Source organism: Myotis daubentonii, chromosome 15 (genome assembly GCF_963259705.1).
Source record: "Myotis daubentonii chromosome 15, mMyoDau2.1, whole genome shotgun sequence".
NCBI lineage: Eukaryota > Metazoa > Chordata > Mammalia > Chiroptera > Vespertilionidae > Myotis > Myotis daubentonii.
In genome coordinates, this window is record NC_081854.1 from 26,096,180 (window position 1) to 26,112,640 (window position 16,461).

General features: G+C 45.0%; 1 protein-coding gene across 2 annotated transcripts; it reads right to left on the minus strand.

Annotated features, from left to right (window-relative positions):
• Positions 1-6,638: 6,638 nt before the first annotated feature.
• LOC132216987 (cytochrome c oxidase subunit 6B1) lies at positions 6,639-14,155 on the minus strand. Of its 2 annotated transcripts, none has more exons than XM_059666799.1 (4): positions 14,024-14,155; positions 11,870-11,986; positions 8,957-9,057; positions 6,639-6,806 (listed from the first exon to the last, which is right to left on the minus strand). In XM_059666799.1, exons 2-4 carry the CDS (start codon positions 11,973-11,975, stop codon positions 6,753-6,755), a joined length of 261 nt encoding a protein of 86 aa, XP_059522782.1. In that variant the 5' UTR covers positions 11,976-11,986; positions 14,024-14,155; the 3' UTR covers positions 6,639-6,752. The 2 variants fall into 2 exon arrangements, with proteins under 2 accessions (XP_059522782.1, XP_059522783.1); XM_059666800.1 differs by having other exon boundaries at positions 13,945-14,103.
• Between the last annotated feature and the right edge of the window lie 2,306 nt (positions 14,156-16,461).

Genomic DNA, 16,461 nt, shown 5'->3' on the forward strand with positions numbered 1-16,461 from the left:
TCAGAGGAAGCACCTGACCCAGCTGGAGGCATGCAGGGAGGCTTCCTGAAGAAAGGGACATTGGAGGAAGAGTCTGAGGCCAGCAGGTAAAAGGCAGGAAAGAACATTTCTGACTGAGGGAATGTGGTATATACATACAATGGAATAATTCAGCCTTAGAAAAGAAGGAAATACTGCAATATGCAACAACATGGAAAAACCTGGAGGACGTTGTGCCAAGTGAAATAAGCCAGTCTCAGAAGGACATAATCCCACTTGCATCAGTATCTAAAATAGTAAACTCATTAAAGCAGAGTAGAATGGCGGTTGCCAGGGGCTGGGGAGTGGGGAAAATAAGGAGTTGCTAAACAATGGGTATAAACATTTCAGTTATACAAGATAAATAAGTTCCTGAGGTCTGCTGTACAACATGTGCCTATAGTTAACAATACTGTCTTGTACACTTAAAAATCTGTTAAGAGAATAAGTCCCATGTTAAGTATTCTTTAAAAAAAAGACTGGGAGAAGGAAATTTCTTTGGTGTGCCACAGCCTAGAAAGGAGACTGATGTGCTGGGAGCAACCAATATTTAGAGAGTATTTCCAACATACAGGGCACTGCTCTAAGCACTTTACATATAGTATTAGGCACTGTTCTAGGCACTTTACATGTAACATCTCATTAAATCTGCAAAAGAGCTCTATGAGGAAGGTGTCATTAATTTCATTTTATAGATGAGGAAACTGAGATGCAGAGAGGTCGAATTATTTGCATAAGGTCTCACAGCTGGTAAATGTTGGAGCCTGAATTTGAACACAGAAAGTGCCTACCCCATAACCACTATACTCTACTGCCTTTCTGTGTGTATACTGACACTGTTAGAGTATCCCTCCCCCACCCCCACCCCCACCCCTTTTTTTTTTAGTCAGGAGAATCTATACTAATAATAGAGGAATATGCAAATTGTCCAGGATACCATCACAGTAATGACCAAACAGCAGGCTGCATGGGGCAACCAGGCTGGCAGGGGGGTTAGTGAGGGACGACCAAACAACTGAACAGCAGGCTGTGTGGGGCGACCAGGCCAGCAGGGGGTGTAGTTGGGGGCGACCAGGCCGGCAGGAGGAGCATTTAGGGTCAACTAGGCCGGCAGGCAGAGGCGGTTAGGGGTGATCAGGCTGGCAGGGGGGGCAGTTAGGGGCGATCAGGCAGGCAGGCAGGTGAGCAGTTAGGAGCCAGTGGTCCCAGATTGTGAGAGTGATGTCTGACTGCCGCTTTAGGTCTGATCCCCGGGATCGGGCCTAAACCGGCAGTCGGACATCCCCCAAGGGGTCCAGATTGGAGAGGGTGCAGGCTGGACTGAGGGTACCACCCCCCTGCCCCCCCATGCACAAATTTTGTGCACTGGGCCTCTAGTATATTAAGATATTACTTGTAAAACCTGAAAAAGTTTAAGAGTAGCAGGTTAGCCTGACCAGCATGGCTCAGTGGTTGAGCATTGACCTATGAACCAGAAGGTCATGGTTTGATTCCCAGTCAGGACACATGCCTGGGTTATGGGCTCGATTCATGCAGGAGGTAGCTGATCAATGATTCTCATCATTGATGTTTCTCTCTTCCTCTCTGAAATTGATAAAAATATATTTTTAAAAAAAGAGTATCAGGTTGACAATAAATGATTTCTAAGTACTATTATTAATGGACTAGAGGCCCAGTGCACAAAATTTGTACACTTGGGGGAGGGGGTTCCCCTCAGTCTGGCCTGCACCCTCTCAGTCTGGGAGCCCTCGGGGGATGTCCAACTGATGGCTTAGGCCCGCGCCTCGCTAAGCCATCAGTCGGACATCCTTTGTGCTGCCACAGAGGCAGCCATGAGCCTGGCTTCTGGCTGAGTGGCACTCCCCCTGCATTGAGCGTCTGCCCCCTGGTAGTCAGTGTGCATCACAGTGACCGGTCGTTGCTGCATTCAGTCAATTTGCATATTAGCCTTTTATTATATAGGACTAGAGGCCCAATGCATGAAATTCGTGCAAGAGTAGGCCTTGGCAGCCACGGCTGCCTGGATCCCTCCCTTGCAGCCTTGGTGGCTGCATCGATCCCACGGCTGCAGCCCCGGCTTTGTCCCAGGACATCTGGTCTAATTAGCATACTACACTTTTGTTATTATAGATAAAAGTAAGCTTCAGAACATCAGGAATAGCAGGCTATTATGATGGGTAGGCAGGTAGGAGGAAAGGTCTGCTTGCAGATGTATAAACTATCTTTGGAAGGACACACAAGAAACCAGTAATGGCAGTCATCTCCTTATGGCTAGAGGAGAAGGTGAGGGAGAGACTGATTTTTCCTGAATGTTTTTGTGCCTTTGAAAGGTGGACCCTGCTGAGGCCGAGGCCTGCTTACTGAATCTGCAGGTCATGTCCATGGTAGGCGGCTCTGATGCCACCTACCTTCGGCACATGGGTAGCATACTGGGCCCTGAGGATCCCAGGCCAGGGCTGGGATGTTGTGCTGTAGCCTAAAGACCTGTGTGTGATGAGGCTCCAGAGTGCACCCCAGGGGCAGGACCTGACCCAGTGGAAGCTGAGCCTTCTGAAAACTTCCCCAACAGGATATGGTTTCCAGCTGGTCCCTGCAGACACAGCCCTGCTTAGGAGGGAATTCAGCATCCTCTCTTATTCTCCCTGGAACAAAAGAGGCAGAGGAAGGTGACTCGGCAAATGGGCCAGAGTTCTCCACCCGAGGACAGGGTCCTGGCTTCACTGGGACCTGCAGCAGTGGGCCCAGGAGGGCGGGGAGAGCCTGGGCCCTGGGGGAACTGCCCTGTTTCCAGCCCCTCAGTCCAAGGCCCTAGAAGTGAGGGATGAGGCCCAAGTGACCACCAGACTGCCCCAGGACATCAGAGGATGGGAAGGACTGGAAGCTGCCCCTCCACCACAGCTAGGGAAGCAATTGGCAAAGGATGGGTCTTGGGCCTGTGGTGGGAGAATGGGGGATGGCCTAGGGACTGGAAATGGGTTCTCAGTGGGAAGCAACACAAAAGTCCTTAGCTGGACATATTTCTTTTCTGTCAATGATCATGGAGTTAACAATGTGACTGTTGCACGGATGTTTTTGTGATGTGGGGACAAGACAGACATCTGTCCACCTGCCCTGCCCTGACCAGGGTGAGAGATGTCATGTGGGAAGTGACTTGGTTGCAAATGTTGGCTATTTTATGCAGTTTGGCCATTTAGTTCCTGTTTCTTTGTATGTTGTTTTTTGTTAAATAAAACAAGTGTTTTTCAAAAAAAAAAGAGAGAGAAAGTAAATTATGTCTGTTAAAAAAAGTATGTAAATTGTGACATCAAAAATATAAAATAGGGGGGAGTAAAAGGGTAGAGTTTTTGTATGCAAAGTTAATTTGTTAAAGCAACTTTACTGAATTTGTATATTAGTTCTAACACTTTTTTGGCAGAGTCCTTAGGACTTCTTATATGTAAGATCATCATCTTCATAAAGAGAGCATTTTACTTCTCCCAAAGACATACTCAGTCTTTGAATATAACTTTGCTGCTTCTGCAAAACAAAATAATTGGCCCGGACAGGGGTTGAACTATGATCCAGGAGGTTCACGGTTTGATTCCCAGTCAGGGCACATGCCTGGGTTGAGGGCTCGATCCTTAGTAGGGGGCATGCAGGAGGCAACCAATCAATGATTCTCTCCAATCATTGATGTTTCTAAATCTCTCTCTCCCCCCCTTCCTCTCTCTGAAATCAATACAAATAAAACATAAAGCCCTGCCCGGTTTGGCTCAGTGGATAGAGAGCCGGCCTGCGGACTCAAGGGTCCCGGATTCGATTTCAGTCAGGGGCATGTGCCTTGGTTGCGGGCACATCCCCAGTGGGGGGTGTGCAGGAGGCAGCTGATCGATGTTTCTCTCTCATCGATGTTTCTGGCTCTCTATCCCTCTCCCTTCCTCTCTGTAAAAATTTAATAAAATATATACTTTTTCAAAATAAATAAAACATAACCCCCCCCGCCCCGCCCCACAAACTTCCATATTCTTAAAAAAAAAAAAAAAAAAAGTACAAGCCACTGTGGCGAACAGTATGGAGTGTCCTCAAAAAACTAAAAATGGAACTCCCATTTGACCCAGTGATCCCACTTCTAGGAATACTAGTATATCCCAAGAAACTAGAAACACCAATCAGAAAGGATATATGCACCCCTGTGTTCATAGCAGCACAATTTACAATAGCCAAGATTTGGAAACAGCCTAAGTGCCCATCAACAGATGAATGGATTAAAAAACTGTGGTACATCTACACAGTGGAATACTATGCTGCTGTAAAAAGGAAGGAACTCCTACCATTTGCAACAGCATGGATGGGCCTGGAGAGCATTATGCTAAGTGAAATAAGACAGTGGGAGAAAGATAAAATATCATATGATCTCACTCATTTGTGGAATATAATGGACAACATAAAATGAACAAAAACAGATCCAGAGACAGAGAAGCATCGATCAGACTGTCAAACCTCAGAGGGAAGGCAGGGGAGGGTGGGGGTAAGAGGGAGAGATCAACCAAAGGACTTGTATGCATGCATAAAAGCCAAACCAGTGGACACAGACAGCAAGGGAGTGATGGTATTGGGGGGGGGGGGGGCAAAGGGGAGATAAGGACACATATGTAATACCTTAATCAATTAAGAAAAAAAAAGTACAGATCAGGGAGTCCTGGCTGGCCTGGAGCAGGAACTGAAGGAGTGCAGGATGGAGGAGTGCAGGTGTGTGGACCTCAAGCTTACTGTGGAGATGAAGGACAACCTGAGAAGGCTGAGGCCACACCATAGCACTGGGTACCACTGTGGACACTGCCACAAACTGTATTTGTCAACTCTGCAACAGCAGTCAAGAACAGACCTCTGGCTCAGTTGGTTAGTTGAGCATCGTCCTGTGCACCATAGGGTTGTTGGTTTAATTCCTAGTGAGGGCACATGCCTGGGGTGGGTTGTGTGCTTGATCCCTGATAGGGGGTGTGCAGGAGGCAGGTGATTGATGTTTCCCCCTTTCTCCCTCTCCCTCTCAATACAAATAAATCTTCAAAAAAAGAAAAAGAACAGACCACTTTCTGTCACGGTCACAAGCAAAGGCACCGTCCTCCAGAAAGCCAAGGAATGGGAGAAGAAAGGAACAAGTTCGGAAACAAGTTTCATCTAAAGACTAAGATCTCCTGTCAATATGGGCCTGGTGACAATCCTGCTTTGTTCAAATCTTCGGTAAAGCAGCAACTCTGTAAAAGGGAAGGAGGTCTCACCTCTGGTGAAGTAACACCTGGGGCTGAAGACATGAATTTCATATGCAGCTTCCCACCTCCCACGTCTCTAGGGAAGAAATCAGGGAACTCAGTAAGGATGTTTCAGCTACATGTACCTGTCAAAGCTGGAGAGGGGGGTTGAAGTGGGAGTGGGTGAGATGGAACAATATTCTCCAGAGCTCCCCACAGTGGTGTGTCACAAATCAACTTCATGGGTGTGAAACAATGAAAAACATCAGGACACGTTTCTGTAGAAAGGGCAAGCACTGTTCCATGAAAGCTTGTTTCCGTTATGTGCATGGTTATGTGCTGTGCATGCGTGTATTGGGAATGTACGTTCCTGTGGGCTGCCATCAAAGAGTGGAAAGCTGCTCTCCTAGAGCATGCTTAGACTACAAGCTCCTTGTTAACAATAACAATAAATAATGATTAATAATAGCAACACTTACAAATGTATTTATAAACACTTCTAGATGTATGGGCTATCTCTAGAGGAAAGCATGGGAAACTGCTATTGGTGGCAGCCTCTGGGCAGAATTAGGTGATTGGAGTCAGGGAAGTCCTACATCTTGACTTTTCACTGGATGTCATTTTTCATTTGAAATTTTCACCATGTTTCTTTTCTTTTATTTTTTAATAATATGTTTTTTATTTCAGAGAGGGAGAGGGAGATAGAACATCAATGGTGAAAGAGAATCATTCATCAGCTGCCTCCTGCACGCCCAGGCATGTGCCCTGACTGGGAATTGAACCATGTCCTCCTGGTTCACAGATTGATACTCAACCATTGAGCCACACCAGCCAGGCACATATGTGTTTTTATTATACTACTAGAAGCCCGTTGCATGAAGATTCACGCAATAGGCCTTCCTTACCCTGGCTGCTGGCACCAGTTTTCCTCCGGCACCCAGGACCCAGGCCTTTGGTTCAGCCACAACGGAGAAGCCAAGCCTCGAGTCTTCAGTTTTTGCTCTGTGCCTGTGTATGCAAATTAACCGCCATCTTTGTTGGGTTAATTTGCATAGTCGCTGATTGGCTGGTGGGGGTAGCAGAGTGACACCAATTTGCATGTTTCTCTTTTATTAGTGTAGAATTTCATCACCTAAGAAAAGTTTTAAAAATTATCTGACAATTAAGGGAACATACACATAAACTTCAGCATATACAGGTGCTTAAGGCTATTTCATATAATCATTCATTCTATTGTCTGGCACAAAGAAGGTGGACAAATTTTGAAAGAACAAAATTAAAAACAAAACAAAATGAAAAAATACTCACTCTGAAGCCCCTCTTACTTGTCCAGGTACTATTTCCAACCCAGGCTCTTGCCCAGTAATCCAGCTCTTTTACACACACACAGTCTTACATTTTTCCAACAAGTATTTATTATTAGTTAAGCCATGATTCAGGATTCTAGGGTGGGATGTACCCAGGCCCCCCTTCACGCCCCTGGGAAAAGGATGGAGGATGCCCAGTTCAGATCTTCCCAGGAAACGTGCCTTCTGCCCGGCGGTCATCCCAGGCTGAAACCTGTGGAAAGAAAGCCTGTGTTATTCCCATTGTTACTCTCTTCCTCTATGGGGAAACCAGATGGGTGGACTTCTTAATTTTTCTCGCTTTGCCTATTTGAAGATTGTTTATTTCTTCAGTCAACTAATAACCCCAGTACCTACACAGTTCCAGGAGCTGGGGAACCAGCAGTGACCAGAAAGATAAGAATCACTGTGCTGCGTGGCTGGCGTGGCTCAGTGTTTGAGCACCGACTTATGAACCAGGAGGTCACATGCCCGGGTTGTGGCCTCCATCCCCAGTGTGAGACATGCAGGAGGCAGCCAAGTAGTAATTCTGTCTCATCATTGATGTTTCTATCTCTCTCTCCCTCTCTGAAATCAATAAAAATATATTAAAAAAAAGAAAAAAAGAATCACTGTCCTGAATGAAGCTGTCACAGCTGAACCACTAAAGGGGTGGGGGGAGGAAAAATAACACAGAAAAATCCCCAGCTTACTGCAGGGCTGTTCATGGGGAGATGTGTAAGGTACAGAGCTTCAAGAGAGTGGCTATCCTCTGCTTCAGGAAACTGAGTCAACACTCAATGATGTTTGTCAGAACAGAGGAAAGAAGAAATACTAGGCAGCTGTGAAAAAAGTAAGGCTGATCTATGCTCCAGCACAAATAGATCCCCAAGACATAGTCAAGTGCAAAAAGATGCCAAGTGGAATAAAGAGTAGGATACTAGTGTTAATCACAGATGTAGTCAAACAATTCGGTTCTCAACCAAGTTGTTCACAGATATAATGTTGAACAAAAACTTCAGTTCTGATAACCCTTTCATGCTGATACATCAGCATGAAAAGAAGCGTCTCTCATGCCACAAACAAAGGAGAGGATGTGAATCACTTTACCCCTAAACCTCACTGCTTGTTAACGTCTCAGGAAATTTTGCTGTGAATATATATATAATATTTTGCTTTTTAAATTTTTTTATTTTTATTGATTTCAGAGAGGAATGGAGAGGGACAGAGAGATAGAAACATCAATTATGAGAAAGAATCATTGACTGGCTGCCTCCTGCACACCCCCTACTGGGGATGGAGCCCACAACCCAGTCATATGCCCTTGACTGGAATCAAACCCGGGACCCTTTTGTCGAAAGGCCGATGCTCTATCCACTGAGCCAAACTGGCTAGGGCGTGCTGTAAATTATTTTTGTTTTTTCTTTTGTTGCTGGCAAAATGGACAATTAGCACAATTTTAAAGCATAAAGAGGCCATCAAGTGCTAATGTTGTTCAATCTCCACACAGGGCACACACAACAAGCAACCAATGAATGCATAAATAAGTGGAACAACAAACTGATCCCCCCACTCCCATCTCTCTCCCCCACCCTCAAATAATCAATAAAATTAGCCCTGTCCAGTGTGGCTCAGTTGGTTGAGCACAGACCCACGCACCAAAAGTTTGCCACTTCCATTCCGGTCAGGGCACATGACTGGGTTGCAGGCTCAATCTCTTGTAGGGGGCATGCAGGAGGCAGCCAATTGATGTTTCTCTCTCTCCCTCACTCTAAAATCATAAAAACAAATTAATTAAAATAAAGAATTTAACTTATCAGGGCTAAAAGGACTGACTGCCTTAGTGTCCATATTTTTTAGAGATACACATTAAAGTAGGAGGGGTGAAATGACATGCTGGGATTCACTTCAAAATACTTCAGCGACAAAAGAAAGAAGAAAAAGAAGAGGGATAGATGAAGGAAATGTGGGAAAGTTTTGACATTATTCAATTTGGGTAATGGGTATATTTGGTGGTCACTGAATTATCCTGCTTTTATGTATATTTGAAAATGCTCATGATAAAAAAGGACAGGATTGCACAAAATGGTAAGCTCCACAGGGACAGAAACCCAGCACTGAGTATATGTCTACAGAGTGCGTGAGCAAGATGGATTTAGCAAGAAGAGAGCTCTGGTCACCTTGGCTGAGAGCCCTGACTTATTGAGTGTATCAGTGAAAGAAGAAAAGCAAGGCAATTCTAGGAAGAAAAGGACAAGTCCCATGGACAGTGCGATGCCCTGTCTTCCCTCTGCCTCTTGCAGCTGACCTCCCACCAAGTCACCAAACTTCCTTCTCCTAAGACCCCACCCCTGTAGCCCAAGGGCCCCAGCAGGAATCACTTACCCAGGATATGGGGCACAGGGACTTGTACACACGCCGGTACCATTCACACACAGAGACATCACCCCCTTTAGCAGTCATTGCCTTCTCACAGCGGTGGAAGTCTGTGAAAAAAGGGGTTCATGTTCAGCCCAGTCAAAGGACTAGGACACTTTTAAAAAAAATACTTTTATTGATTTCAGAGAGGGAAGGAGAGGGAGAGAGAGATAGAAACATCAATGATGAGAGAGAATCATTGATCTGCTGCCTCCTGCACGTCCCCTACTGGGGATCGAGCCCTCAACCTGAGCATATGCCCTTGACTGGAATCGAGCCTGGGACCCTTCAGTCCGCAGGCTAATGCTCTATCCACTGAGCCAAACCAGCCAGGACTAGAACACATTTTTTAACAAAACTCATAGAAATACCCTTTTACCACACACACACACACACACACACACACACACACACACACACACACACACAATTTTACAAAGAGTGTATACCCTTACAAGTGCACTAAAAAGGGTTAGATATAACTCACTAAGTTGACTTTGCAACCTCTAGAGAACTGCTGTTTAACTGGAAATCTCTGGGGTCAGGCCTTAAGAGGATTCACTCACTGGGTAAGAGCACTAGCCCATGGACTGAAGGGTCTCGGGTTCGATTCCAGTCAAGGGCATGTAGCTCGGTTGCAGGCTCTACCCCTGGCCCTGGTTGGGGCACATATGGGAGGCAACCAATCAATGTTTCTCACTCTCTGTCTTTCCCCTTCCCTTCCATTCTCTCTAAAAATCAATGGGAAAATATCCTTGGGTGAGGATCAACAATAAATAAATAAATAAATAAATGAATTATTTGTTAAAAAAAAACACACAAAACTCTGGGGTCAGGACTGATGGGGCAATATGAGGGGCATGTGCAGGGATAATGGAAATCCAGAACCAGGGCAAAAGAAGGGGAAGATGGTCTTGATGCTAAAATGCTGGAGTCTGAGAGAGGAAGACAGGCATGGAATAATCTGGTTTTTAAAAGTAAGCAATTAAGCCCTAGCCAGTTTGGCTCAGTGGATAGAGTGTCAGTCTGCGGACTAAAGGGTCCCAGGTTCGATTCTGGCCAAGGGCACATGCCCGGGTTGCAGGCTCGATCCCCAGTGGGGGGCGTGCAGGAGGCAGCTGATCAATGATTTTCTCTCATCGATGTTTCTATCTCTCTCCCTCTCCCTTTCTCTCTGAAGTCAATAAAAACATATTAAAAATGAATAAATAAATAATTTTTTAAAAAGTAAGCAATTAAGCCTGGCTGATATGGCTCAGTGGTTGAGCATAAACTCAATAACAAAGGGGTCACTGGTTCGATTTCCGGTCAGAGCACATGCCCAGCTTTTGGGCTCAATCCCCAGTGGGGGGCGTACAGGAGGCAGCCAATCAATGATTCTCTCTCATCAATATTTCTATCTCTCTATCCCTCTCCTTTCCTCTCTCTCTAAAAATCAATAAAAACACACTTTTTATGAAAGTAAGCAATTAATTAGCTTTGGCCAGGTAACTGAGTTGGTTAGAAGAGTGTCCAGATACGGCAAGGTTGTAGGTTCAATCCCTGGTCAGGGAACATACAAGATTCAACCAATGAATGCATAAATAAGTGGAACAATGAATTGATATTTCTCTCTCTCTCTCTCTCTCTCTCTCTCATCAATAAAAAAATAAATAAGTAAGTAAATGTAAGCAATTAATTTTTTAAAAATCAATCCAGGTATTCCACTTCTGGGCACATTCCTTAGCGAGAAAAGCATTCACATGGACATCAGATTACACCTATAAGAATGTATACAGCAGCATTACTCCTAAGAGTCCCAACCTGGAAACCACACAAGTGACAATGAATAAAGTGTGGAAAACTTTACAACAGTGAAAATGAGCAAACTACATGTCATAGCACAGCTGAAACTTCAAAACTATTCACTTAAAAAAAATTCAACACAAAAGAATACATACAGTATTTATAAAGGTCACAAAGAGGCAAACCTAAACGTGATGAGAAAACCAAAATGTGGTTGCCTTAAGTCAGTGGGGTTACATTTCTACTGGGGAGAATAGGGTGTTGTGCTCAATACAGGATGTGCAGTAGGCAGGAGAGTTCAGAGTTCAGGCAACATCTGCTTTTTTTATCCAGGTTATAGTTACACAGGGGTTCACTTTAGAATTATTCATTTACCTGTACATTTTGTTTTCTGTACTTCCTGTATATATGTTCCATCACACACTCACACACACATCTTATTTTTAAAATTGATTTGAGAGTGCCCTAATCGGTTTGGCTCAGTGGATAGAGTGTCGGCCTGGGGACTAAAGGATCCCAGGTTCGATTCTGGCCAAGGGCATGTACCTTGGTTGCAGGCACATTCCCAGTAGGGGGTGTGCAGGAGGCAGCTGATCGATGTTTTTCTCTCATCGATGTTTCCAACTCTCTATCCCTCTCCCTTCCTCTCTGTGAAAAATCAATAAAATATATATATATTTTTAAAAGTAAGTAAAATAAAATAAAATTGATTTGAGAGATAGAGAGGGAGAGAGAAAGAAACATCAATTTGTTGTTCCACTTGTTCATGCATTCATTTGTTGCTTCTTGTATGTGCCTGACCAAGGATCGAACCCACAACCTTGGCATATCAGGAAGAAGCTCTAACCAACTGAGCTACCCAAGCCATGGCCCCAAATAAATCTTTAACAAAAGAAGTCATTGTAGGAACCAAAGTTTGTGGCACTGGCCCAGACCTTGAACATAATTGATAAGGAGCCTAGGTCTTGTGAGGTAGAATGTCCATAAATAAAAAAGGCTTGAGATTCGTGGGTCCCCAAGAAGGCAAGAGGTGAGCAACTTCAGGTATGAGAACAGGGGAAGATCTGCATTCCCCCACCACCATGACCTGCTTACCCAGGTAGTTCTGCCAACAGTTCCTGGTCTGGTTCTGGTTGGGGAAGCGGCTGTCAAAAGGAGCAGTCCGGTAGTTCTTGATTTTGGTCTTGATGTCTTCTGCCATGTTGCTGATTCCTAGAGGCAAAGAGAATGGGTGTTAGCAGGGGTTGTATGAGGCCTGAACCTGACCATGTCAGCCCACCCAGGCCCAATGGGGGCCCAGATACAGAAGATGGGCTGGGTGTGAATAAGCCACTACCCCAGTGATGGCGAACCTACGACACGCGTGTCAGAAGTAACACGCAAACTCATTTTTTTGGTTGATTTTTCTTTGTTAAATGGCATTTAAATATATAAAATAAATATCAAAAATATAAGTATTTGTTTTACTATGGTTGCAAATATCAAAAAATTTCTATGTGACACGGCACCAGAGTTAAGTTAGGGTCTTTCAAAATGCTGACATGGCAAGCTCAAAAGGTTCGCCATCACTGCACTACCCGCTCCCTGTCAACATACACACACAGATGTGAAGGACAGAGCAAATCCATACATCTAAATGTGTACGTCACAGCAAGGTTTGGAGGGAGGGGCAACTCCTTGGTAAAATTAGGCCTTATCTGTCACAAAATAACACTAGCTAACAGGCATTGAGCGCTTACTACAGGCCAGGTGCTGTCCTACACTCTTACAGCTTTGCTGCTGCAGCCAGTCTAATACAAGGTAAGAACTATTACTGTCATCGTTTCTCAGACAAGTGTCTAAATGACTTCTCAAGGTCGCATAGTATACAACTAGTGGAACTGCACTCAATCATTATTAACATAATGTACAATGCAGAGATTCTTAATGTCTTTTGTGCCACGAACTCTTCAGAGGGGTCTAGTGATCCTTTTCTTAGCACATGTTTAAGTGCATTAAAAAACTGCACAGCCCTGACTGGTTTGGCTCAGTGGATATAGCATCGGCCTGTGGACTGAAGGGTCCCAGGTTCGATTCAGGTCAAGGGCACATGCCTGGGTTGCCTGCTCCATCCCCAGTAGGGGGCGTGCAGGAGGCAGCCGATCAATGATTCTCTTTCATCACGATGTTTCTATCTCTCCCTCTTCCTTCCTCTCTGAAATCAATAAAAAAAAATTTTTTTTTTAATTGCACGGGCTCACAACGATAACTACTATATGTAGCTGAGGTTTTATTAACCACTACAGTTTTGAAGTAATCATGAGTAAAAATATTTTGTGCTATCTGCAACCATTTGATTGCTGACAAAGTCACAGATGCTAACATTCCTGAGGTTGTTGCCTCCAGCCTAACTGAAGCAAATGCTACATTTCAATTAGAGGTTAGTAAAAATGCAGACGTAATTTCCCCTCACTGGAGTACTAGAACCCCTCGAATTCTATAGATTCTGTAGACACAGGGTTAAAAAACCTCTGGTACAGTGTCTCTTATGAGGTGACACACAGTTTTCATCAGGGAGCCTGAGAGAAACTGCCTCTATTCCAGAGATTTCGAGGAGTCGTGGGTTTACGCCGAGGTGAGCGAGCCGGTATTAAACTGAAGCGATCCAAGGCAGTGTGGGGACCTGGGACGCCAGGGGAGCCTGGGGAAGGAGGCGCCGGAGAAACGAGGCCGGTGTAGAACACCAGCCGCTGGGACACAGATGGGTCGGAACAGTAAAATGGGACGAGATCTTGAACCGCTATTTGGGTGAGGGTGGGTCCGGATGACACTGTGACCCCTCCAACGCCCAAGGGGAGAGGACGGGCCAGACACCAGGGCGCTAGGCTGCGGCCCTGGCAAACTGCGGGGACCCACGCCTGTGGCCCGGGGATTAAGGGCACCGCCGTCCAAACCACCGAGACCAAATCATGGTCGCTGGCTAAGCAGCTTAAGACCTCTGAGCCTCCGTTGCCTCACTGTCAAAAGGGACAATTACAGGCCGGGGAGAAGGGGAAGGACTAAATGAATTAATGTAAGTCACTTGGAATGTCGCCCGCCATTAAGGGAGAACTAAATGTTAGCTATGACTACTAACCCAACAGAACCCAGGCCCCCGCAGGAGGCCGAACGCCGCCGTCCGGAAACCTCACCTCGCTCTCGGGGAAGCTAGGATCCGGTTCCTCAGTCCCCCAGGATGGGATGCCGGGTACCCGAACCCTCGGCACTCACCTAAAGACGCCCCTGAAGCCGCTCGCAGCTCAATGTGACCTCAGCAAAGAGACTCCTCCGTCTGACCGGAAGCGGAATTAAAACGGGCCGGAAGCCGGCGGGATAGGTGAGTCTTTCCCCGGGCTAGAGCGCCCTCGGAAAGACTCACCCTGAGGCCAAGTAAGACTACGCTCATTCCACAGATGGAGAACAAATTGGAGCTGTAATGTTGCTGTTATTTGTTTCATTTCTTTAAAAGGAAAGAGATCTAAGTTAAATGTTGCAAAATACTTAAACCTATGAACTCATTTTTTTTGGTTGATTTTTCTTTGTTAAATGGCATTTAAATATATAAAATAAATATCAAAAAAAAAAAAAAAAAAAAAAAAAAAAAAAAGACTACGCTCATTCATGAGAGCCCCAGTCTCCTATTGGGCGGATAGCTGTTCATCAACACTCCAGGCCCAATCATGAACTTGCACCGACTAGTGACAGGTTCTCATCACTTCCTTGGCTTTGCCTGGAGAAAGAAATTCTGTCTGGGTCCTGGTGCTGGCTCCGAGAGTGGGCCTGGGAAAAGACCCAAGCGGGAGTACCCTTTTCGTGCAAGTTTTATTTGTTGAATGCCAGGTACTTTTGTAAGGGTTGGAGATGCATCCTTGAACAAAAGACAACCCATACCCTCTTTATGATTATTTGAGGTCAATTGTTGGGGTATTGAAAAAGAACCAGCCTTTCTCGCAGGGTCATTTGTCATGTTAAGAGGAATGCCGGGACTCCACTTCCAAACCCCAGAAAGATTTGGGTGGCTGAGGACTCAGAAATCAGTCCTGCATCACGGAGAGGAGGGGTGAAGGATTAAAACTGGGTTCTGTGAAGGATCTGGCAGAAATCGGTCCATCTGGGAAATTGGCAACTCTATTCTTCTGGACAGTTGTCCTTGACTCCTATCTTTCTCTCACGCCTTATAGCTGATCTATCTAGAAATCCTGTTGGCTCTGCCTTTAAAAATATACTCAGAATCTTCTGCCATCTGGTTCAAGTCACCAGCACCTCCAGCCTGGACTATTACAGTAGCCTACTCCCTGGCTTCCCTACTGCCCTCCACAATAAGTCCACTCAGCCAGAGGGACCCTGCTAACACCTGTCAGATCATTCCCCTTCCTTAACTGAGAACCCTACCCTGGTGTCTGGTCTGACTTTTAGTCTAAAGCGAAAGTCCTTACAAATGACCTACACAGTTGGGCCCCCCTTTTTATCCTCATCTCTGTAAAAACTGATAAAACCTTATTCAAAATGGAGTTGGAAAATCCTGAAGGGAGAGTTCTCATGCACGCATAATGAAAAAGAAAAATGAGAATTATTTTTTTAAAAATATTTTTATTAATATCAGAGAGAAAGGGAGAGGGAAAGAGAGGTAGAAACATCAATGGTGAGAGAGAATCATAGAGAGGCTGCCTCCTGCACACCCTCCACTGGGAATTGAGACCTAAACCTGGGCATGTGCCCTGACCCAGAATCAAAATGTGACCTGGTTCTAGGTAGACTCTCCCTAGAGCAGTGATGGCGAACCTATGACACACGTGTCAGAGGTGACACGCGAACTCATTTTTTTGGTAGATTTTTCTTTGTTAAATGGCATTTAAATATATAAAATAAATATCAAAACTATAAGTCTTTGTTTTACTATGGTTGCAAATATCAAAAACTTTCTATATGTGACACGGCACCAGAGTTAAGTTAGGGTTTTTCAAAATGCTGACACGCCAAGCTCAAAAGGGTCACCATCACTGGACTAAACATTTGAAATTGCCATCTTGTCAGCCTCTATCTCCCTTCTCCGCTTTATTTCTCCATAGCACTTATCCTCTCAGACATGACATCCTTTTATTGTGTTTACCTTCTTTTGTTTTCCTCAATGTAATAGAAGATCGTAAAGGAGCAATTTTTGTCTTATTCACCATTGTATCTCCAGCACCTGAAATATCACCTGGCACATAGGAGGTACACTATAAATATTTGTTGAAAGAGTGAATTTCTTGTGTGAATAAAGCGCCTAATGGGGACTGGACAAAGGAGCTGTGGGAAAGAACTGCTTTCATCCTCCTCTTGGTCTGGCCTCCAAACCCTCCCATATACTGTGTTGGGTGCAGTGCCCAGGTCTTACTGGGTCAGGGGCTTCTTATATTCTGTGTTCATCAACATTGTAATTATTTGTGGAACTACCTGTTTATATGCCTTTATTCACTCCCTTCAACAAGATCTTCCTAAAGCCCAAATCCTTTCCATGACTAACCTCTCTATGGTTCTCCTGTGACCTCAGGACAAAATCCAGGCTCCTTAGCATGGCCCCACAGATTCTTTGTGAACTGACCCAGGGTGCTCTCTCCAACCACAGTGATATTTCAGTTCATTGAACAGTGCTATGAGATCTCCTACCTCCAGGCCTCTGCCCATGC

Coding starts and splice junctions, on each gene's coding strand:
- LOC132216987 (XM_059666799.1), bottom strand. CDS start 11,975: ATGGCAGAAGACATCAAGACCAAAATCAAGAACTACCGGACTGCTCCT. Junction 9,058..11,869: donor CTGTTGGCAGAACTACCTGG/GTAAGCAGGTCA, acceptor CTTTTTTCACAG/ACTTCCACCGCTGTGAGAAG. Junction 6,807..8,956: donor CCCTGTGCCCCATATCCTGG/GTAAGTGATTCC, acceptor TTCTTTCCACAG/GTTTCAGCCTGGGATGACCG.